The 25509-nt window shown below is 35.0% G+C and overlaps 1 protein-coding gene and 1 long non-coding RNA gene across 4 annotated transcripts in view; one reads left to right on the forward strand and one right to left on the reverse strand.

Moving 5' to 3' along the window:
* cadm4 (cell adhesion molecule 4) overlaps nucleotides 1-25509 on the forward strand; it is a 193073-nt gene that overhangs the window by 132271 nt on the left and 35293 nt on the right. For all 3 annotated transcript variants that reach the window (XM_051130780.1, XM_051130779.1, XM_051130781.1), the window contains exons 2-3: nucleotides 9807-9953; nucleotides 18883-19170. In XM_051130780.1, the coding sequence (XP_050986737.1) occupies nucleotides 9807-9953; nucleotides 18883-19170 (435 nt within the window). The remainder of the gene's footprint in view (nucleotides 1-9806; nucleotides 9954-18882; nucleotides 19171-25509) is intronic.
* Nucleotides 3371-4974, reverse strand: LOC127178126 (uncharacterized). Its single transcript, XR_007829307.1, has 3 exons — nucleotides 4489-4974; nucleotides 3832-3944; nucleotides 3371-3662 (listed from the first exon to the last, which is right to left on the reverse strand). It is a non-coding gene; the product is annotated as an uncharacterized LOC127178126 (long non-coding RNA).

Here is a 25509-nt window from a genome sequence, read left to right on the forward strand (position 1 = left end):
ATCAGACTATGTTTATGAGTGACAGAATAACCTTATGTAATTCATAAACTACATGGTTGATGCATTATTGTTGCTACAGCTGCTAGAGTGTGGAAAAAATGGCGGGCAACATATAACTGGTTGAGGGTGGAAATATGCTAGTACGGGACAGCCCATCAGTGGTCGTAGGCGGAGCTTGAGCAATATGACATCATACTGTTTAGAAAATCAAAACAGTTTGATAACAGAGGCTGTTTGGGATTTTTGAGGATTAAAAGAAGAATTAAATAGATTTTTATCATTGTAGGCTGGTTCATACAAGACATTCCCTTGAAAAAGTAAATTTTGCATGTGACGTCCCCTTTAAAGCAATGGAAATAGAGGAAACAATTAGCATTGATACATAAGCTTGAAACAGTAACGTTTTGTCAGTGTTATTGTTTTGAGCTTTTACTGACACCTAGTGGTGTGGATGTATCAAATTTGATTCCAAAAGTAAAATTGTCCATTAACAGTGCGGTTACAGGACTAAACTAAGTATTTTTCAGCTGGTCATGTGATCTCAAAATGGTGAAATGGTAAACCTGCTCCATATTAAAATAAAACTTCTTTTATTAGGCGACTAAAATGTCTGGAGTATTTATCTAAAAAAAAAAAAAAGTATTTTCAGTTCTTTGTGTTAAACTATTTAATGAGGGAAGAAATTACTGCATGATCTTTCAATCTAAATAGCCAATTATTACAATGATGGCAGATTTTAAGTCACGGCGGTTTGACATTTCCAGTTCAGTCAAGACATTTGCTTAAAATAATTACTTAAGTTAATTAAGTAAATGCATTCAGGAAAGCCATTTGCATGTCCTTCATTATTATTATTTTTTTTTAAATTCTGCAAACTATTCGTTTTGTACTGTGCGGCTTTAGAATAGGGATACGGCTGAAAGTGAATATATGAAGGCAAGAACATGGATGTAATTAGACGAGTAGAACAAAGAGACAAGAGATGGATGTTCAGTCCATTTTCTCCTCTCTTCGCTTTTTGCATGTCCTTTTCACTCCCTCCTTCCCCTTTTCCCTCCGCTCCTCCTCTCTCCCGCTCTCTCTCGCCCGCCCGGACAAAGCAGGATGATTATACCGCGAGCCTGAGCTGCAGAACAAATCACATTTCTGAAGGAGAGAGAGATGGAAATAAACAGGCCCCTTGCCGGAGAGATAGCAAAGAGAGAGCGGGAGAAACACCAAAGAGATGATGAGGAATCCATAGTGGGGAGATAAAGAGGAGAAAAGTTAAGGAAATGTAAAATAGAAGAGACACGGAGGAAAAGTTAGGGAAGGTTACAAGGAAGCAAGTGACGGATGAAGCCGGTTATAGAGGAAAAGGGAGCTTAGAGTGAGGGTTAAGGGGCTGGAGACAAGAACAACGAGGGGAAAATGAAGGAAAGAGACCGGGTTTGATGTTAAGGAGGAGGTGGGGGAGTCTGTGTAGGTGTGAAAGCAGAATGGAATGAGATTAGCGGGGAAAAGCGTGCGGTAGGAGAGGGAATTATGAGTTTTAGAGACAAGAAAAGAAAAGAACAAAGAAAAGAAGGGCAGGGGATAGAAATATGCCGGATTGGAGAAAAGACAAGGTGCTGAGGGAGATGGAACTGGGAAACACCAAGAATAAGAGAGTGACAGATTGAGATAAAAAAGACGAGGGGGATTTGCAAGGGATTATGTTTTATTTATGGCGCAAATGTTTTTTTAACCACGTATGATTGGCAGAGAGCGAGATTCTTCAGAGAGATAGTTTTAATTTTAGACCACAGAGTGAAAGGAAGAGATATATAAAGATAGAAGCAGGGAATCTCAGTCCGTCAGCTTTTCTGCCAAAGATGCTTGCTCACTGATTACAGGAGATGTCAGGTTAGGTGATGTCTGGGAGTTTCAGGTTGTGGAGAATCATGGTTGGAAAAATAAAACAGTGATGAGTGACTCATGAGTTACGAAGATATCAGGTGCTCACAGAGCGAAGCAGACAGACTGAAATGAAATTGGATTAAAGGAAAGAATCAAAGGACGTCTTAATGTCTCAACAGCACTAGTATTGTTAAACTTTGACGTGGATCTCTTAGGATATCCTCATCTCTGCCTGGTTGTCTGCTAATCATTTGAGAATTATAAATGTGTGTGTGTATGACTACGTTCTGTTCTGTGTGTATGTGAGGGCGTCTAGTGGTTCCACTGTACGCTGCAATTCAGTTAGTTAATCTCAAGCAGGGTAGTTGCTCATACGCCTTCTCTGGATCTGGCCTTCTACCAACTCACTGAATTGAACTCACCTTCATAATTCACAGCTGCTTTCTTAGTAGGGAAAAGTTGCCCTGCCTTAAAGGGACAGCTCACATAAAACTGCAGATTTTGTCATTAGCTATGTTTAAATCACCCTGTTTTTATGCGCATTTTGAAGTATCGCGTCAGAAACGAGTGATGGAAATGCCACATTTCAAATAAAAATCCTTTAGTTCGCAAAAATGTTTTTACGCTCGCTTGAGGTGATTTTTGACTTGTCCGAAAAAGGGTTATCTCATTCCACAGCATCTGAAATGTTATGGTCATTCTAAAATGCCTGAGCAAGGTCTGTCGTCAAAGTATTTCTGTATAATAGCTTCCCAGAAGTGTCTTACACAACTGCGTTCTCAAACAGCAGGCATCCTCCTGCGAAAGAAATGATCACATTTATTGTTTCGTCTGCTCGCTCTGAAGAAAAAGTAATTTATTATATATGAAAATTACTCCATTCAGTGGCTTCTTCTTCTTTTCTTTTCTAATATATAGTGTCAGTTTATCAGGAAGTGACGATTTTTTTCTCTTTGACTTGTTGGATGGAAACAGTGTTTTATGCGATATTCCAATTTTTGCGCATAAGTTAAATTTGCAACTCTAGATGGAAACCCGATTGTTGTTTGCTCACCCTCATGTTGGAAGTTATTCGAGTTCAAAGCTGTTGTTTTAGATCCCATTTACTTCAATGAATGGGTAAAAACAGTTCAGATGTTCTTGAGAATATATTTGTGTGTGTGTGTGTGTTCTGCAGACGACAATATAAGTCAGGTTTGGTTTTTGCACTCTAAAAAATGCTGGGTTAAAAACAACCCAACTTGGGTTATTTGGCAACCCAGCGCTGGATAAATATTGGACAGAACACATGCTGGATTATTTTGACCCAGCTGGTTGCGTTAAATGTTTTTGCCGAACATGCTGGGTTATTTTATTTAAGTCAACTGTTGTTTAAAAATTATTATATTGCTGGTTTAAAATGAACTTATAAAAACACACACAGAATTTTTAGAAGCAACAGCAATAATCAAAAGATGAACATTTATTATTAAACAAGAACACATTGACAAAATACAAGACAAATTGAATTTATTTGGGTGAATACAGTATAGTTTAAAATATTACATACATTTAAACTCATTTAACAATAATTTTAGACAAAGAAATGTAACATTTAAAAGTAGAATTGAATTTTTAGTGTATTCAACCGTTCTCTGTAATCACTTTTAACTGAAATAGCACTAATTCTCATGCTGTGTCGCAGAAATCTGAGCTGGTGAAGGGCTGCTGTTCGCCGGGTAAACTGCGAACTTCAGACTGCGGCCTTGTGTTTCACTCATAGATGCCATGACTGACTCCAAAAACTGCCCATAAACAGTACTGACATTAGATTTATGCAAGGCAAAAGGCGTTTCCATCGTGCGAAACAACCGCTGCTGATGCAGGACATCTCATCCTTATGTTGCGTTGCATAAAATAATACAATTTACAGCACAGTAAAGACTTTACAAATAAAATAAAATGTATACAAACCTTTATTTCTCTGAAGCAGTGCAAATCGGCAGGGCTGAGAACCGCTCTCTCCTGTAGAGGACTCAAAAATCATGCTCTCTGACCGACTGTAACTCAGTTTGGCGTAGACTGTACTGCGTTTGGGTAGAAAAAATAACCCAGCATTAAAAATGACCTGGCACCTGGGTAAAAATACTAGAAATTACCCAACAAAAATAACCTTTTTTTAGAGTGTGGGTGCACTGTTCCTTTACGAACGGGTAAAATGACACCCTACTTATTGTAAACTTATCAAACACCAAGAGTCTATTTACAATTTTAAAAAATTGTTAATGTAGAAATCTAAGTGAATAATAGTGTCAACATATTCTCTGTTAAACAGATAAACAGATTCTCAGTTCATTGTTACACAATGACAGATACGTTATATCCAATATTTTTTTTTTACATGGAATAAATCTCACAAATGTTTAAGTTTGGATAAAAAGTCATTATTAATCATTCAGTTTATGATCAAGCGTGTAAACTTTTCCAATCTTCCTATTAAACTGCTATGATGCTATTAAAATTTCTTGTTGTTTAGATTAATTTATATGGAGTCTTTATTATTTATATCTCTCTATTTATATAACTCCATTATTTATGTTTCATAAACTCATTACTTATTTAATAACTCACCTTGTTTATTTATTTTTTTAATCTACCTCTTCTTCAGGATAAGGATTTGCACAGTTAGTGTGTATTGATACGTCGCCCTCCTCTGGCCAAATCTTGAAGTTCTCCTCCACGTCCCACCACCACCTCCACCACCCCACTTTATTTATTTGCCTCTGGTAGCATCAGTACGCCGGCCTGTTATCGATCTCCTCGCTTTCACACCTAATCCAATTGTGAGCATGTTGTGTATTTTATTATGGTTTGATTCTAATAGGGTCAAGATGAACCCATCTGCGGTTTCTTCTTGTTTTTTCGCCCTGCCGTCGGTGCTCATAAACTTGCGTGCCCACAATGCAGATAGGACTGCAAACAACTCCCACGCAAGTTGTAATGCTCAAGCTTGTGTGGCGGACTCGGCCGCCCCTCCGCTATTTTCCTGGCAGCTGCGAAAGTGTCCAAAACCCGCAGCTGTCTTTCTCCAGCCTCGTACCTCCCTCTGCATCTCGTTCTGTGTCTTTCCACCCCCGTCAGCGAGTTGGCGAGTTTTCTCGAACGGCGTGTTTGGCGTCACGGCGCGCTCCCCTCCCTCCGTGCCATTTGTTTTCCCGTTCGTGTCCCTGCATTTTGGTCATTTACATGAAGAGGAGACAGCTGGCGTGCGGCAGAGTGCATTTAACGGATGCTCAATTAGCCGTGTTTTGTTTGACTTCTCAATCAAACACATTTAGCTACTTTTGTTGGGAATTTGGCCACACTTGTTTGAGTTCTGTTAGGTTTGAATTAGGTTTTTAATTGCCTCCCATGCATTCACAGACCTTCTCTTGATGTATAGTGCTGTTGGAACAATTAGGAGCCATTAAAACAATGGCGGCCAAGTCTGCGGACGCCCGAGTGCTGAGTAATAACAGTCATTAGAATAATAATTGGGATAGCAATGGTGGTGCCGATTGTCGTGATATGAATCACAATATTGATGCGGAGGACAGAAATAGTAATGGCTACAATTACAATGGCAATTGTGCGAAATTTCAGGACGTCCTCAGTCACTGTCTCGCGTTTTCTTCCCTGTTCTCGCCTCTTGATTTCAGCTCAATACCTCACCTGTCAATGTTTTATTAACCCGCTCTCCCTCCACGCTGAATTTAAGACAAGGGTACTCTGAGATGGATCGAGCTTGACAGGATTAAATTTAAATGAAGCCAGACGAGCGGGCCAACGGGTGACGGAGGATGCCGTCTAGCGCTTTTATGGACTCTCCTTTATTTCCCTCCTGAACATTGTCTTTTGGCTCTTTTCAGCAAAAACCTCGTAATAATCCTAATTGTTCCTCCAAGAGATGTTTTACCTCTAGTCTGGAACCAGAATGTCCTGATGAAATGTTTGGAGGTCAGCTTCACTCTCCTTCACCAAACGAAGGGAAAAAGTTTCACTGGTGTTGTTCGTTTGTACACTAGCAATGGTACAGTATTGGATAAGCATGCATTGGAGAAAAAGTCATGAAAACTATTTTCAGCACACTGTCATTTCCATCTCATTTCAAATAATGCATTGATCCATGCATTGCACTGTGGTGGAAATAATTTTTTCGAACATATATAAAACACCATCTTCGTAGCTAGTATTTCATGTTGCATAAACACACAATGAACACGTGTACATAATTTGATGAAAGTGTGGTTTGATTGGGAATAACACTTAGTAAACTTATTGTTCATAGTTGATATTTGTCTATTTTTCTGTTTCATGTTTTATCTCAAGCTCTTTACTGACACTGTTGTCTCCTTGACAAAATATTACAGTTGTAATTTGAGTATAAATTGATATTTTCTCTTAATAAATATTAAAACTATTCAGTTATTTCACTTTTTCCTATAATAATAGTTAAAATAATATTCAAATAAGTGTAATGTTTTTATGTAGCCAAAGAAAATAAATGCGAAAGTAAATTATGAATTTATGGGAAAAAGTTTTAATATGACCCTCATATAAAAAAGTGGTAAATAAGTACACTAACTTTATTAGTGATAAAATAAAAAATATATATTTTTACAATAAATATTGAAATGATTTATGACTAATTAAATTTTTTAGGTTATGATGGTTTAAATTACATATGGTTCTCTTATAGTCTATAAAATAATAAACATCTCTACATACAGTAAAAGGCTTTTGAATTTGCAAAATAAAATGCAGAAACAAATTTGTGAGGAAAGTTTCCAAGACAGTTTTAATGTGATTTTTATATAAAGAGAAGAGGAAAATGTTAGGTGTAATAAAAATAAACCCTTAGAACATAACTGCGTAATTTTCATAGTCTATAAAATAATAAGCATGTATACATAAAAGCCTTAGCAAAATAACTGCAGGAACAAATTATAAATTGGTGAGTAATAGTTTTCAAGAGAGTTTTGATCTGTAAAATGAAATAAATGCACAAATAAATTAGAATTAATGGGAAAAAGTTTCCAAGACAGTTTTAAAATGACAGTCATATAAAAAAGTGGTAAACAACTACTCTAATTTTACTAGTGGAAAAAGAAGTTGTTTGTTATGATGAAAATAAAACTGAGGGATAGTTGTAATTTATTTATTAATTTTTTTTTAATTATATAATTTTCTCACAATAAATATTAAAATAATATTTGACTGGTTCACTTTTTTAGGTTATGACAGTTAGAATTATATTAAAATAAATTTGAATAATTTTTGATGATAAGTTACATAAAAGGTTTTTGAAAAGTAGCAAAATAAAAATAATTGCAGAAACAAATTACACAATTGGTGAGTAAAAGTTTCCGAAACAGTTTAGAAAATGGAATAAATGGAATAAATGCAAAACTAAATTAGGAATTTGTGGGAAAAAGTTCCAGTATGACCATCATATTAAGTTTTAATATAAAAGTTTTAGTATGGCCATTATATTAAAAAGTAGTAAATAAGTACTCCAACTTTACTAGTAGCAAAATTGTTGGTTATGTTGGAAATGACACTGAGTGACAGTTGTAATTTGAGTAAAATTTGATATAATATTCTCACAATAAATATTAGAATGATTTATGAATAGTTAACTTTTTTTAGGTTATGACAGTTAAAATTATATTAAAATAAATTTGGATGGATTTTCAAAACTACAAAAAAATAAATAAATAAACTTCTATACATAAAAGGCTTTTGAAAAGTAGCTAAATAAAAATAGAATCAGAAACACATTAGAAATTGGGGATTTAAAAGTTTTTTAGACAGTTCTGATCTGGATTTTTTTTTTTAATAAATTCAGGAACAAATTAAAAATTTGTAACTAAGTCTCCAAGACAGTTTTAATGTGATCTTTATATTACATAAAAAGGAAAAAAATTGCAAAATGTTAATTATAATAAAAATCAACCCTTAGAACACAATTGCATAATTTTCATAGTCCATAAAAAAATAAACATCTATACATTAAAAAGCTTTTGACAAGTAGCAAAAGGAAAATAATTGCAGAAACAAATGAATAAAAGTTTCCAAGACAGTTTTGATCTGTAAAAATAAAGTAAATGCAAAAACAAATTAGAAATTTGTGGAGAAAAGTTTCCAAGACAGTTTTAATGTGATCTTTAAATAAAATAAAAAGGAAAAAAATTGCAAAATGTTAATTATAATAAAAATCAACCCTTAGAACACAGTTGCATAATTTTCATAGTCCATAAAAAAAAATAAACATCTATACATTAAAAAGCTTTTGACAAGTAGCAAGAGGAAAATAATTGCAGAAACAAATGAATAAAAGTTTCCAAGACAGTTTTGATCTGTAAAAATAAAGTAAATGCAAAAACAAATTAGAAATTTGTGGAGAAAAGTTTCCAAGACAGTTTTAATGTGATCTTTAAATAAAATAAAAAGGAAAAATTGCAAAATGTTAATTATAATAAATAACCCTTAGAACACAATTGCATACATTCTTAAAAATAAAGGTGCTTCACGATGCCATAGAAGAATCTTTTTGTCTAAATGGTTCCATAAAGAACCTTTAACATCTAAAGAACCTTTCCTGTGGTTCTTCAGATTATAAAAAGGTAAGAAATGGTTCTTTAAAGAACCTTAAAAAAGGTTCTTCTATGGCATCGCTTGAAGAACCTTTTTAAGCACCTTTATTTTTAAGAGTGTAATTTTCATAATCCATAAAATAATAATAAATTAAAGGCTTTTGACAAGTAGCAAAATGAAAATAATTGCAGAAACAAATGAATAAAAGTTTTCAAGACACTTTTAATCTGTAAAAATAAAGTAAATGCAGAAACAAATTAGAAGTTTGTGAAGAAAAGTTTCCAAAACCATTTTTTTAAAGTGTTATTATCAAATCAGCCCTTGGAACATAAGTGCCTGTAGATGAAGAAACACTCTTCACCTTCCCCACATTATTATGTTATAGTGTGAAATGAGTCACCTACACAATACTCCATCACCTGTTCCCAGCTCAAGCTGTATGCGGACTTCCTGTCGTACAGCATGTCTGTAACATGTCAGTCTGAGAATGTCAGGCGTCTTGTCCTAGCTATGTGAGTGGAGCGATGTTGAAGACAGGTCTCAGCGAATCAGCCGATGTGACACTTTTCCCCTAGTGATCTGTTGTGATGTCATCAGATAGAGTCAGTTCTGCTGAAGAACGTGGTGCCTTGGTGTCAGGCTTGCGAATCATTACAGGCCAGCAGAGACAGGCTCTCCACGAGCGAACACGGCTAATGATGTGCTGAAGGTTCCAGCAGCATGTTCGCACTGGCCAGCGGTGATGACCTCATGTTCAGCCTCCTCTAAAATAAACATCAACAATACATGAGCATCACCCAGAACATGCAGTAGATGTTATGTTCAACCAAGACGTGCTGTTTGATTTAGCAGTGAAAGTGCCATTAGATGTTCTGTGCTCCCTGCGTATGACTGATCCAAGTTCATTCCCAGAAAAAAGAGCCGTCATTACCGGCGCTTTCACGAGGTGCGTGTCAGAGCGAGCAGATGGAAGAGAGAAGTGTGTCAGCCCACAGTAATGGATAAAGATAACGATGCTATTGGTCTTACCAGCACTTAATTAGGACCCTTTCTTTCTTTTTCTCCCTCTCGCTGTGTCTTTCTATCTGTCAGTCTCTCATTATTTTCCTTTTTTCACCCGCTCTTCTGCATAGTTCACACTTCTAAGCACAAAGGTAGTTACGTGAGCGAGGTGTTAATTGGTCACGGAGGTATTTCTATCTTCAAAATTGTTCCGAGTGCCATCTTGCCTCCTGTCCATCAAAAATATCTTTATAAATCATTTATTTCAAATGAGAATTTGGCGTTAACTTTGTTACCCCTCTTTGTTTCAGCACGGGGGCAGGCCGTGCAGGCTGAGAACGTGACCGTGCTGGAGGGTGGGACGGCCCAGATCTCCTGTCGTCTCCAGAACTACGATGGCTCAATCGTGGTCATCCAGAACCCACGCAGACAAACGCTCTTCTTCAATGGAACACGAGGTGAGCGCGGCTATTAGCCGCTTCGACGGCAGTCATTAGTGGATCTTTTTAAAACCCCATAAAAATACCATCGCTTTGGCGTAATTACTTTAATGTGCTTGCTCGCATTACTTTAGGTTAGCTAGAAGACTTGAGGATTATGCTGGGATACACAGGACTAATTAGTGATATTTTCTTTTCTTTTAGCAGCATCAACAACAACAAAAAACAACTTTACATCTGACAATTGAGATTTTTTTTTTCTCACAAGTGTAACTGTCACAATTGTGGCAATTTCATATAAAACAGACTTCAATTCTTATATTTGCAACTTTAAATCTCAAAAATTTCACTTAATTTTCAGAATTGCGACTTAATATTTCACAACGTGGCTTTATTTCTTGTGATTGTGAGTTTGTCACTTTATACATCAAAATTTTGACTACTTGCAGTTGTGTCTTTATATTTCACAGTAAGACTTTCTTATATTAAACTTAGTATAAAATACTATTATACAATGCTTAACAGATAATAAATCTTATAATTAAAAATTTTGGCAGCGTTCGTTGGAACTGTAAAATGTTTTCACCAGTTTCAACTTAAAAACTTGCGTTTAGCAGCAAGTTAAATCAACTAAAAAAAAGTACAAGTTATTATAACTCATTTTATTGTAATGAGTTAAAATGACTTGTAGTTTTAAGTTGATTTAACAGCTGCTGAACTTAAGTTTTTAAGTTGAAAAAGGTGAAAACTTTTTACAGCGTGTAAACACATTTATAGAACAAATTGTAAATTTTACAGTATAAAACTGTGATTTACAACAAGAAAATTTGAATGTAAACCAATAAATTTAACAATGCACACTGCTACTAAAATCTTGTACCTTTAATACTTCTTAATAATTCTGGGAATATCAGTTTACAGACTTTGACTGTAAATTATATGTTGATTTGTTCAGTTTTACTTCTAAAAACTGTACAATTAGCATTTTAATGTTAAATTACATGAAATGTCTGGTTAGATCTTTTCTAGTTGTTCCCTGTAAATAGTATATGAACTTAGTGTTAACCTATTAACAGTTTGTTTGTTGTTTTTTTTCTGTAGCATCTTTAAAATTAAAATTACACTTTTTTTTTTTTTTACAGTGTATCAGTGATCACTTAGACACAAAGGTTTTTCATTTTAAAAAAGTTTTATTTTGGTTTATTTAGATTTATATGCCCCAATATGACTACTTATAACTGACTTAATTTTTACAGTTGCAACTGTATATCTCACCATTGTGACTTTCTCGCAATATAGACATTAATTTTTATTAAAACGGTAACTTTCTGAAACTTTATATCTCACAGTATGGATTTATATCTTGTAACTGCAACTTTATTTATTGTAAAATTGTGTCTTTTCTGCAGTTCAATCCCTTTATATTTCACAATGTGACTTCTCAAATTGCAATGCATATGCCACAGTATTGACTTTTTTTCAGACAAAGTACATTTACTCTGTTACATTAATTGAGTACATTTTTGAAAAAAATTCATATTTTTAAGAGTAGAATTAAAGGTGGGTACTTTTACTTTAACTCGAGTACATTTCTAACAGAAAAATTTCTTCTTTTACTTCACTGGGCGATGTTCCTCTTGTTATTTGATTTTAATGCAATACATGTTAAAGGAGTAGTTCACTTCCAGAACAAAAAATTACAGATAATATACCCACCCCCTTGTCATCCAAAATGTTCATGTCTTTCTATCTTCAGTCATTTATTCAGTTGTTGTTTGAGGAAAACATTTCAGGAATTATCTCCATATAGTGGACTTCTATGGTGCTCGCGAGTTTGAACTTCCAAAATGTAGTTTAAATGCAGCTTCAAAAGGCCAAAGAAGGGTCTTATCTAGGGAAACAATCTGTCGTTTTCTAAAAAAAAAAAAAAAAAAAAAAAAAAAGCATATACTTTTTAACCTCAAATGCTTGTCTTGTCTAGCTCTGCCATGCGCATGAGTACTCTGTGTAATCCAGGTCAGATCGCTTCAGAAGTACCAACTCAGTGTTTACAACGTAAAGAAGGTCAAACACCCTTTACAAAACAGGTCAAAACAGTGATGTAGGATGATTTTAAAGTTGGAGGAGAAAATGAGATGAGAGTTTTTCGATAACTGTATTGACCCGGAGTGTGCATCCGTTGAACTAATGAACTAATCCTTTAAGAAACACATTGTTATTTGCTAGCACACAGTCTCTTTTTTCTGGGGCTTGAACGATACCCCATTTGTAAATGAATCCATCTTTTGAGTCAATTCTCTTCAACACCTTGATCAAACAAGTTGGCTTAAATCTCTGAATTCATTTGCGAATCAGTTTAAATGATGTGTTCAGTTCCCCACACTGAGTCACTGAATTATCTGAAGCGGTTTCTCATTCGTACCTCGAAATTTAAGAACATAGAGATTGTTTAATTTTAAATTATATGTCTGTGATCCAAAGAAACTAGTAACTCACTACTTTAGAAGATTTTCATTGGATACTTTTTATCCGTACTAAAGTGACTATTAAGATGATTACTTTCATGTTTAAGTAATTCTTTTACTTTTACTTGAGAACAGTTTTTATTATTATTTTGCGTTGAGGTAGAAACAGTCTTGCACAATAACATGAATAAACCTTTATACACTCTTAGTGAAAAAAAAAAAAAAAAAAGCTGTCACTGGGTGGTACACTTTCAAAAGGTACCACTTAGTACCTTATTTCCTCCTGAAGGGTGTATTTTAGTACCTTAAAGGTACATATTTGTTCTGAAAGTGCACATATTAGTACCTTTTGGAAAGCTGCTGTTCCAGTGACAGCCTTGTTTTCTATATGTAGTCTCTGCTAAGCATAAAATAAAGTTTGACAATGATCTTATTAAAGTTCCTCCCCATTTTTATTACAATGCAGCTGCTACATTTTTTTTTTAAAGCAAAAGTACCAGAATTCATTTATTAAGCACTCCTTCTCTGACACTGAGTTCATCAGACACATTCCGTGTCCATTAATGGTTCTCTTGTAGCGCTGGTAAGTGGTAAATATGTTAAACACAACCTTGGAGTCCGTGCTAGCAGTGGAGCAGTCTCTTTTCATGCTGGTTAGCTTTTATCATCCGTGGAATATATTTATACTGGCGCCATCAGTCTTTCTGAAATCCTTTTTAACTGATTACACCTTATTTCAATTTCTTTTTAAAGATCCTTTTATGTAATAACCTTTGTTTTTTCCATCGCAGCCGTCACTATCGCTCAAATTTGAAATCCCTTTAAGTGATGACTCTCTGTCACCCTCGTTTTACATGATATGTAATGTGTTTTCATCCTTGCCTTTGTAACCCTTGCCTCAGAAAAGGACTCGCAAAGCATACGTAATTCGGTGAAAAAAGGGAACGGAGAAAAAGAATGGAATTGGGAGAAACAGAAAGGACCACAAAAGCTAAAAGCTGAATTAGTATCCGTGATCTCTGCTTTTATAAGTGTACATAATTGGGCCATTTTGTGGGAGCTAAATCACCCCCTCTTTTGAGCCATTCACACCACTATTTTCAGACACACTTTTTGCGAACAATCTTTAGGCTTTTAATATCGGTGGATTCTACAGTGCGATCATGACAGCTCCAGGCTGCCCTTACTGCTTGAGTGCCCTGGTCTAAATGTACAGAGAAAACGCAAATGAAAACCTCTGCTTGCTAACTAATGAATCCTGATAACAGTCTTTTAGCAGGCAGCAGGGCGTAAATATCCCTCAGCGGTCATGTGTACAATAGCCTATCAGCATGCGCCCTTTTCGTTGAGATTCCTTCAGATTGGCCAGATCTGTGAGGTATGTAAATGAGGCGTGACTAAAGGTGACACCGGCCTGGACAATGCATTGACATTTCCCTGCCATTTAGCATGAATGAAGGCATTTATCTCCTTTAGTGAGGCTCTTTTACTCCCGTCGCGTGAAACATGGATCGAGTGAGAAGATACATGTGTCACAAAAAAGAGCTTACTCACTTATTCAGTTTATTACTTATTCATTCACTAATTCACTCATTTGTTCGAGGTATCACTCTTTCACTTACTCAGTATATGACTAATTCATTCATTCATGTTGTTCGTCACTGGGTTTTCATTTTAGTGGTTTACTCAATGCAACACACTGAATCATTTACTGATTTGTTTATGCATTTAATCATTTATTCAGTGTATCACTCTTTCACTTAATGTATAACTCTCATTCACTTAGTCGCTCACTCACTAATTGATTCATATAGTGATTCACTTGCATCGCTATCTCTCACACAGTGTACCACTGAATCATTGATTCATTCATTTACTCACTTGTTCGTTCATCTTGCTTATGTTCACTGTACTGTATTTCTCACTTAATGTACAACTCATTCACCAACTCACTCGTTCACTGACTGATTAATGTAGTGATTCACTTTCTTTGTGTATCACTATCACTTACTCAGTGTAACACACTGAAGCATTGAATCAGTCATTTATTAACTAACTTTATTGTTCATTGCATCACTCTTTCACTTACTTAGCAATAACTCATTCACCTGCTTACTCACTTAACGATATATTTAATAGTGGTCTCAAAATTAGCGTGTTAATGCAGACGATTCAAACGAGTGCGGTAACAGTCAGGACGATCGGAGCTTTAGTAGAACATCTGTGAGCTGCGGTCAAATGAGATGTTGTCAGGTCATATGTCAGTAAAAACAAATCTTCCTCTCCTGTCAGACATTATACTGTGCTCGTAGCATGTGTTCTTCAAGTGCACGCACAAATATGCCGGCGCGCTGTATTAGGCTATAGCCTATTAAAGTGCTGTATCATATTCAAACCCAACTGAAAGTACTAGTATGTATGTAGTTAGTTGTAGTTATGTCGTCAGTTAAGCCATGAAGTTACAAAAAAGGTGACTAAAGCTCCGTTAAAACTGAGCATGTAAGTGTTTATTATTTAAGAGTCACATTTAAAGCAGTGTCAGATCCGCTTTATGTTCAGCAGTGGCAGCTTTTAAAGTAACAACAGCCAAAATATCCTAATAACCAGATGCTGTGATGTCTGTTAATCAAAGAACAACATTTAAAAAAAGAGGAAATTAATAACTTCTGTAGTTTTAAGCTTTATCTTTTATTTAATTTAGATTTTAGTGTTTGATAACTTTATTAAATTTGGCTATTTTCTTGCTGAAGGGCATAGGCGATGTTTAAAAATCAGCTCAATAGCACTCAAATGTGAGCAGGAAATGGACGTTTTTAAAATTTCAGTACCGAAAGTACCTAACCCCCGGTACCTTTTGACAACTCTATTACGCAGTGTATCACTATCACTCACTCAGTGTAACACACTGAATCATTGATTCAATTATTCATTCATTCACTAACTTGTTCCTTTATTACTTTACTCTTTCACTGTCTCAGTGTATAATTTCACTTATTCCGTTGTTTGCTCAGTTATTTAGTGATTCCCTGACTCAGTGTATCACTGTCACTCACTCAATGTAACAATGAATCATTGATTCATTGAATAATTCACTCACTCATAATTTATTCAATCATTCATTCACCATCTTGCTCATTTGCTGACTGTACTGTATCGCTCACTTAATGTACAACTCATTCACTTAATTGTGTATCACTATCACTTACTCTGTGTAACACTAAATCATTGATTCACTCACTTACTCACTCAATTATCCATTCACTGGCTCACTTAATGTACAACTCATTCACCAACTCACTTACTCATCCAGTTTAGTGATTCACTTTGTGTATCACTATCACTCACTCAGTGTAACACACTGAAGCAGCTTTTTCGTTCAATGTATCACTCATTCACTTGCTTAGTAATTAACTGTAGTTGACTCACCTGCTTACTCACTGATTCGTTTAGTGATTCACTAATTGTAACACACCTAATCATTGATTTAATCAATCATTCATTCACTTTTTCATTCAGTGTATGAATAACTAATTCACTCAGCTGCAACTAATTCTACTCACTGACTGATATATTTAGTGATTCACTTACTCAGTGTATCACTATCACTCACTCAGTGTAACACACTGAATCATTAATTCAATCAGTGGTTCTTGTAATCACTCATTCATTTATTTACTCACTTACTCATTTGTTCAGTGTGTCACTCACTAAATCAGTAAACAACTTATTCACTGATTCACTTGCTGATTCTCTGACAGATTCGTTTTGTGTTTCCCTCACTGAATCACTATAATGATTTATGACCGTGAATCGTTGATTCACTCACTCACTCACTCACTCACTCACTCACTCGTTTATTCATTCAAACATTAATTGGTTCACTCACTTGTTTGCTTATTCAGTCACTCGTTTGCTTACTCATTGGGTTTCCAACATGACACACAGATAAATGCAGCTTGGTGTTGAAAAATGTCTGGGTTCATTCAGAGCAGTAATCATCTTATGGATCCAGTGTGTCGTGCCGCTATCTGTGAGTGTGCTGATGGCAGAGGGTCGCGTCTCCAGAGCAAAGTCGGCCACGGACAAAGAGCTTTAAAAGGAAGTAGGGAGAAAAGGAGTATTTAGCGCCAGTCAATACAAAATGGGTTTGTGTGAATCTTATCCCAAAAAGGCCCATCCAGCCTTTGTAACCAGCATCATTATTTGTTATTATTATTATTTTCTGACAATTGATTTTTCTCTCACCTTGGTTTCAAAGCACAAATCATTTTCAGCACTCGTTGTCGACGCCTCTGTTTTCTGCTGCCCCTCAGTATTTATCTGTTGTTTTGTGTCAGCTGTTCTGTGAGAGATGCTAGTTAAAAACCCTCATGTGTTGTTTTCTTCTCCTTTTCATCTTCTGCTTTTTATGTTGCTCTATTCTTTTGATCTTTATTGTGTGATTTTTCTTATTTGAGCTGGAGGAGTTAATTTGAAACTATAACTTGCAAACAACAAACTGCTACTAATTAAAATGAGTTAAGCTACGAGCTTCCCTTTTAATAATACTGTAGCTAGCAACACTACAAACTAATATACTAACTGCTATGAAGCTTTTGAAAAGGTAATACTAATTTATACTCAAATTGCTTGCAACACTTATAAGATAAAGTGGTATTTATATATATTACACAATCAGGATCTACAAAACATTTTTCTCTGACAATTAAACAATTGAAAATAGTGATTAACAGCAGTATTCATAGATGAATATGTGTACATACAATTTTTGGGTCAGCATGTTTATGTGTTTTTAAAGAAATCTCTTATGGCTGGATTTGTTTGATTAAAATACAACAAATACAGTAAAAAAAAAATAAAAAAAAAATAATAATAAAAAAATAATAATAATAATATATATATTTTTTTGCAGCCATTTTTCCAGTCTTCAGTGCCACATAACCCATTAGAAATCATTCCATTATGCCGATTTGCTGCTCAAATAAAATAAAATAAAATAAAATAAAATAAAATAAAATAAAATAAAATAAAATAAAATAATTATCAGTGTTAAAAACTGATGATTTTTAGGATATTTTGTTGACAAAGCTGAATTTTTAGTAGCCAATTTTCCAGTCTTTTTACAACCCAGAAACCATTCTAATTTTCCATTTCTTCAGTAATAGTGTCACAATTTTTTAACATTTTGATGACAAAGCTGAATTTTTAAAACCATTCTAATATGCTGCTCCAAAAATAAAATAAAATAAAACAAAACAAAACAAAATAAAATAAAATAAAATAAAATAAAATAAAATAAAATAAAATAAAATAATTATTATTATCAATGTTGAAAACAGTAATATTTTTGTGGAAACTGTGATAATTTTTTTAGGACATTTTGATGACAAAGCTGAATTTTTAGCAGCCATTTTCCAGTCTTCAGTGTCACATGATCCTTTAGAAACCTGATTTTCTGCTCAAAAACAAACAAAACAAACAAAAAAAAGTACTACCAAAGCTGAAAACAGTAATACTTTTGTGGAAACTATAATATTTTTTAGGATATTTTGATTGCAAAGCTTATTTTTTTTTCTCTATTTTTCCAATCGTTCTTATATGCTGATTTGCTGCTCAAAAAAAAAAAAAAAAAGGTATTATTACAAATGCTAAAAAAACAGTACTTTTACAATACTTTTGTGGAAACTGATCTTTTTTTTAGGATATTTTGATTACAAAGCTGAATTTTTTGCAGGCATTTTTCCAGTCTTCAGTGTCACATGATCTGTTAGAAATCATTGTAATATGCTGATTTGCTGCTTAAAAAAAAAAAAAAATTAATCAAATAAATAAATAATAAAAAATATTATTATCAGTGCTGAAAACAGTAATATTTTTCTAAAAACTATTTTTTTAAGGATTTTTTGATGACAAAGCTGAATTTTTTCAGTCTCAGCTGATTTGCTGTTAAAAAAAAAAACTTTTGTCACTTTTGTTCAGCTTATTCCATCCTTATTTCAACAACGTTATTCATTTCTTAAAAAAAAAAACCCTTTGTATGGTAGTGTAGTTAAGTTAGTAACATTTGTATAGCGCTCTTTTCTTTTCACAAAGCCATTTGGTTACTTTAAGTTAGTGTGAATTGCCAACCGCAACCCATTTACTTACGTAATGGGCTTGACTTGATTTTAATCACTGTGAAAAGAAGGCGTTATAAACCAGAATGAAGCAAAACCCGAAACGAGATTGCTAAAACAATGCCTAAATGCCTATTTGGATGTCGGCGGAAAAGGGAAGTCATTTCAGGGAAGGAGAAAGCCATTCCATTTTGATTAAAAATTAAAAAGACACAATTTCTTCTTTGCAATAACATGCACCACTGAAATAGCTCAAAATAAGACCACAAGGATACATTTAGAAAGTAAATAGGCTCAATTTTAATTTAATTTGAACTTGTCCAGTGGTTCCTTTATCCTTACTTATCCCTGCTCTCTCTTTTCCAGCGCTGAAAGACGAACGTTTTCAGATGATTCTTTTCACGCAGCGCCTGGTGCGGATCACGTTGACTAATGTAAGTGTATCTGACGAGGGCGGCTACTTCTGCCAGCTCTACACCGATGACACACACCACCAGGTGGCGACACTTTCGGTGGTGGTGCCCCCGGAGGTGCCTACGGTGGAGGTGAAGACAGAGGCGGTGGAGGGCGGGGAGGTGGAACTCACATGCGTGTCCCCGCGGAGCAAACCACCGGCCACACTACGCTGGGTCAGAGACCGCAGAGAAATCGCAGGTGGGTTTACTTTAAATGTCACTGTAATTTCACAGTCAATGCAGCTACGTTTATATACTATACATGTGCTTACAAACATTAAAAAACGCATATAAGCACACAAACACAATCATTCGCATGTGTGCATATTTGCTTTGTGTCTTTGTGAGACTCTCTGTCTTCACGGTAAATGTCATGCATTTCGACTAATCTCTCTGACAGCCAGAAAGATACGCTTTGCTCCTCTCCCCCATGTGTTTGCACATTGGCACATTTTCCCCTCTATTGCTTTATGTCACTCTATCGAATTTCGAATGCATCTGTCCATCTGGGTCCCTTCGGATGTGTGCAGAAGAACGTTTTTTTTTTGTCACACACCCCCACACACAGAACTGGATCCAGGTGCGGCTCCAATCTGTGGCTTTTATTCCTTTTCTGTCAACTCTACCTCTCATTTTCCTGCTCTTTTTCTCACTGCCATCATATTTTCTCTATCTTTTTGTTTCAGCTTTTCTTTTTTGGGCTCTGAGGAGGGAAAAACACAGAGAAAGAAAATGACAAAGACACAGAGACGGGAAAAAAAGGGACAGGGAAAGTGCAGGGTGAGATTGTAGGCTTGGCGCTCTATCAATGTTGTCGGAATATAAAGTTGTGAGCGCAAGTGTCTGTCTGTCTGCGACAGATTTGGTAAGACGGGGCGCAGTTTGAATTTAGACTTCTGAGTCCGCCGCTGTTCCGCTTCAGTGAAAATGATTTAAATGTCTGTCTGATCAAGGTTATTTAAGCAATATCAAACAAGTAAGAGTTATATAAAAAGGTTTATGTGAAGTAATGTGTGTTTCACACAGAATTTGCTGTTAATTCACAAAGTAGCAAACCGGCTGACAGCTTGTCGGGAAAAATGGCACAACTCCGCAATACCGCTCGCATATTCGGGTTTGGAAGTGACACAGATATTAAAAACTGGCCTGTGCTGTTGCACCAGTGCTGCGTCCATGTCATTGTATTGTGAGATGGTACCTCTAAGATTGGACACTTTATAAAGTTCAATTTGTTAGCATTAGTTAATGTATTACTAACAATACTGTACTTTTACAGCTTTTTATTAATGTAGGGTTTTTTTTATTAAAAGCCTGCACCAAGGCTGGATCAAAAATACAGTAAAAATTAAATACTATTAAATATAATTATTATTATTTTAAAAAATCTTACTGACCTCAGATTTGTATCTGCATTGCAGACAATATCAGTAAACAGAGCTTTACAAAAACAAAAACAGAACAAAAAATTGCAGAAAATAAACTCTGTTGCCAGGAAAGGTTTGTGATTGATGCATGTTAATAATTTATAATTGTTTATCACAACAAGGCTTCAAATTTTGAAGCCTAAGTACTATCGGCAGAAGTGTATAAATGGTTTAACATGGCTGTAAATTCAGCTACCTGTTAGTTCCTGCCTTTTTCAAGGCAAGTAAAAGCTATAAAAATCACGTTTATTAGTTATGTAGTTTATGTTATAGAATAAAATGCGAAAATGTCTTGAGCTCGTATTAACCACAGATCTTATTTTAGGCATTTAACCTGCTGAACTGAAAGTGCAAAACTCTTTTCTGGATTTTGGCCTCCAAAAATATGTGACCCTGGTCTTCAGTAGCACAGATATATTTGTAGCGATTGGCAAAAATACATTGTATGGGTCAAAATTAGGGATTATTTTTATTATTTAAGCCATAAATCATTAGGATATTAAGTAAAGATCATGTTCCATGAAAATATTTTGTAAATGTCCTACCGTAAATATATCAAAATAAAATTACTAAGAACTTCATTTGGCCACCTTTTTAAGGTGATTTTCTCAAAATTTAGATTTTTTTGCAGACTCAGATTCCAGATTTTCACATGGTTATATCTCTGCCACATATTGTCCTATCCTAACTAATCATACATAATTTTTTCAAAAAACTGCAAAAATTAAAAAAGGAAAATGACCCTTATGACTGGTTTTGTGGTCCAAGGTCACATATAACATCCCCATGTTTATTTTAAGTTCATGATGCCTAATAAATTAACTACGGTTAATAGTTGAATCTTATTCACTGATCTATATATATATATATTTGAGGTCTTTTTGACTTTGAATTTGAAGATCAGGGTAAATTTTACTTATTTTGTCTTCTGGGAAACATGTAAGTATTCTCTGAAGGGCAGTACTAAATGAAAAAAATATGATATTTATTCATATTATCAAATATGTTTTGCATGTTTGCATTATGCATGTTTTGTCCTTCTGCATTTGCATTTGAACCTTCTGTAATAGTTGCATATGAGTCCCTCAGTTGTTCTCAGTGTGAAAAGATGGATCTCAAAAAACAACTGTGGATCATTCACAACAACACAGGATTAAGACTCAAGGGGGTGTAAACTTTTGAACTGGGTCATTTTTATAAATTTAACTATTATTTTCTCTTGGGGACTATATGTAAACATCTTTTATGTGAAATATCTTATTCAGGTCAGTACTAAATAAACAATAACATGCATTTTGTATGATCCCTCTTATTTTGGTAAGATAATTAACATTTTTAATGATTCTGAAAGGGGGGTGTAAACTTTTGACCTCAACTGTAATGGCTGGATTGCTCATTGCATTGTAAACTGCCATCAGTCAGTGAAGCCACCGGAAGTGTTCGAGCTGACATCTTGCTATTCCCTACTGGCGGAGATCATCATTGACTCACAGCCAAAACTTCAACCTAAAACACCCGGATTGAAGCATATCAGTCAGTCAGATTCATTTTTACGATATGCGTATGTAAATTAATTTGTTACTTCAGTTGTTATCCATGACGTTTATGAATTTTTTGGGCAGGATAAGCGATATATTGAAATCGTTTAGGTGGGTGTGTGACCTGTGCAGTTGCTGAAACAGGTAACTGATCCAACACCAAATATATTTTTTTTATGTACGGAATTATGCAGGAAATATTAATCATAAACTCAGATCTGATACAAGTATCCGAAATTTATTCGCACACAAAATAAATACTACAATGCAATCCTCTGCTAATTTTACTGGAATTCAAAACTTACCATGCTTCAAATTAAGCTTCATGTCTTCAAGTCCGTACCATGTGTAGTCAGTGTTATTTGTCTGAATGATTTTATGGAGAAATACCTATTTCAGACTTTTAAAGACTGAGCAAATTCTATGGAGTTTTACTAGCATTACAGTTTCCATAGGAGCAAAATGTTATGTTTGTTTAATTAGTACCAACATATAAATCATTGTTTATGAAATTATTGTTGAAACATTTGCAGTTTGCCTACTGTACAAATAAAAACAATAGAACAATATAATTACATAAACATTGAATGTACAAGGCAAATTACTGTGTACAAATCATAAATCTTTATTCAGATTTCAGACTGAGCACTTTGTCATTTGTAATACATATGTTGAGGATCTCGTCCATCTGATGTTCATCGTGTTCATCTGATGTTTGCTACTGTAATGAATACATAACTTTTTAATACGCAGGGGAAATTGCCAACATTAAACAAATAGCCATTTACCTGCCTAGAATGTTTGTGTAGCAAGACTGTACAGGGACATTTCAGTTATAAAAACGGTGACTCGTTAGGTGGTGTTTTCTCATTAAAGGTGCACTAAGCGATTTTTGCCAAACAATGTTGATATTTGAAAGCACCAAAACAAACACGCCCATGCCCCAACAGGACCTTACCCCTATTTTGATATTTCAGCCCCACACGTATGTACACAACCCTGGCATAACGACAATTGCGGAAACAAGCGAAGATTCACAAGCATATTCAAACAAAAGCCAACACAGTGTGAAACATTGCAAAATCAATGTTACTCACCTATCAAAAAGAAACAACACAACAGTGGCGTCCGATTCCAGGCCTTCCCGCTCCTTGAGTTCTCTCCAATGCTGTAAAGCTGCTTGGGTCCTACCTCTTGGCTGATCATAACCCTCCTTTTTAATGTTTTGTTCCTACGATATTTGTTCTTTTTTTTCTTCAATTATAGTCGATCTGCTAATATCCGTCCTGTGCACTCAAATTGAGCACTCTCTTCTCTCTATCCTTACAAGACACGCCCCTTACTGCTGATTGGCAACAAGTGTGTTTTGGGACTTAGGACTCAGACATTGTGGGCAAAAGCGTTTTCCAAAAATTGCTTAGTGCATCTTTAATTTCCTGTTAATTCAATAGAATGTACGGGAATACTAGGGAATACCAATATGGCGGCGCGGTGACTTGACTTTTTTATGACGTCATGAGTAATCCAGTTCTCCATTATAGATCGGTGGTCTTATAGACCAGTTTGGAGGAGACGTCCCTTGCAGCTGCGTGTGCATTGTGGTGGCAGAAAACGTAGAGGAAATGGGTAAAATCCATGGAATAAGAGAAAAAAAAATATTGTTTTGCCTCTGGATGTCAGAATCGAAATGCAAGTCATTTTAATAGAATACTGTCGTCAAAGACGCCTTTTGAAGCTAAACACAGACATTTAAATGGACAGACATGGATGAAACCTACTATGATTGTCCTAAATTTGATTTAAATAATAGATATACATAATATTCACATATGCAGTTCATAGGTGACTTATTGTATAAATCCAACGGTTACAGCATGAAATACCATTTAAAGTACTTTCAGAACAACGATTTACAGATAATGTCCTCACCCCCTTGTCATCCAAGATGTTCATGTCTTTCTTCAGTCATAAAGAAACTATGTTTTTTGAGGAAAACATTTCAGGATTTTTCTCCATATAATGGACTGGTAAGGTGCCCCGATTTTGAACTTCCAAAATGCAGTTTAAATGCACAATCAACCGATCCCAAATGCGGTTGTAAATGATCCCAGCTGAGGAAGAAGGGTCTTATCTAGTGAAACGATTGGTTATTTTCATAAAAATAATACAATTTATATACTTTTTAATGGCAAACACCCATCTTGTCTTGCTCTTCCCGACCTGTTTTTTTCTGGTTCATGACAGTTAGGGTCTAAAAACTCCCATGTCATGTTCTCCCTCAACTTTAAAATTGTCCTATATCACTGTTTTACCTTTTTTGTTAAGGGGGTTTGATCTTCTTTGCATGTTCACTTTCCAAACTGGGTCAGTACTTCTACAGCGATGATTTTGAAATTATGTTTGAAGTTTAAAGGGAGAAAACATGATCAGAGTTTTTAACTGTCTTGCCCAATCTGTCTTGAGCCAGAATACACAGAGTTCGCTAGACAGGACCCTTCTTCCTCAGCTGGGATCGTTTACAACCACATTTAAGATCATATTTAAGATTTTTAAGTTCAAACTCGGGGCACCATAGCAGTCCATTATGTGGAGAAAAATGCTAAAATGTTTTCCTCAAAAAACATAATTTCTTTACGACTGAAGAAAGAAAGCCATAAACATCTTGGATGACAAAGGGGTGAGTACATTATCTATAAATTGTTGTTCTGGAAGTGGACTTCTCCTCTCTCTCCTAACATTTTACATAACATTTACTCATTTCATCTCACAATTCTGAATATTTTTCTTGCAAATGAAAGTTTATATCTCATGTTTCAGACTTTATAACTCGATTTAACTCCGCAATAGAGGGTTTGTCAATTCTAAGGAAAGAAGCCAGAAGTGTGGGACAAGTGCTGAGGGAAAAAGAGAGAATGTTGATTTTTGATTTTTCTTATCAGAATTGTGAGATATAATCTTGAAATTGCAAGAATAAAGCCAGCATTTTTGAAATATAAACTAGTTTTTATTCTTTACTTCCATGGCTTCGATAGACTTGAAAACTGTCATTTTCTGCCACCAGATAGACCCCACCCGCAAAAAACATCATCACTGTTTGCAAACACGAAATTGGTCTATTGTAAAGTGTTGTTTTTAGAAACTTCTCTGTGCTGATCACGTCTTCAAGAACTGTGAGAGCTGTTCATGACTCAGAAATTATTTGTTTCTATGGCAATACTCATAACACCAAGTAGGATCTGTTTGTGGCTTTGTTGTTGGTGACAGCAGAATACTTGATTGCTGCATTGTTTTATGTGCCTCTTCAAAGTAAAACAAAAAGCAAGTATAAAATTACAGATCAAACAGAAATATGTATAGAGATCGCTGTTTATTTAAGTCGCTGACAAAGTGGTTGTTTTTATATGAAGTCACAACAGTCAAGTGATTGGTACTTTCTGTTAAGTTTGACAATGACCAAAGAATAGTTTTACAAGTTAGAAACCCATAATTGCAGTAATCTTCATAAATGTCTCTCATAAATCTGCAAACTCTGTTTGACCTCATTCTCTATCGACCTACACTTGCTCTGTCTGTTTC

This window comes from Labeo rohita, chromosome 16 (genome assembly GCF_022985175.1).
Source record: "Labeo rohita strain BAU-BD-2019 chromosome 16, IGBB_LRoh.1.0, whole genome shotgun sequence".
Lineage (NCBI taxonomy): Eukaryota > Metazoa > Chordata > Actinopteri > Cypriniformes > Cyprinidae > Labeo > Labeo rohita.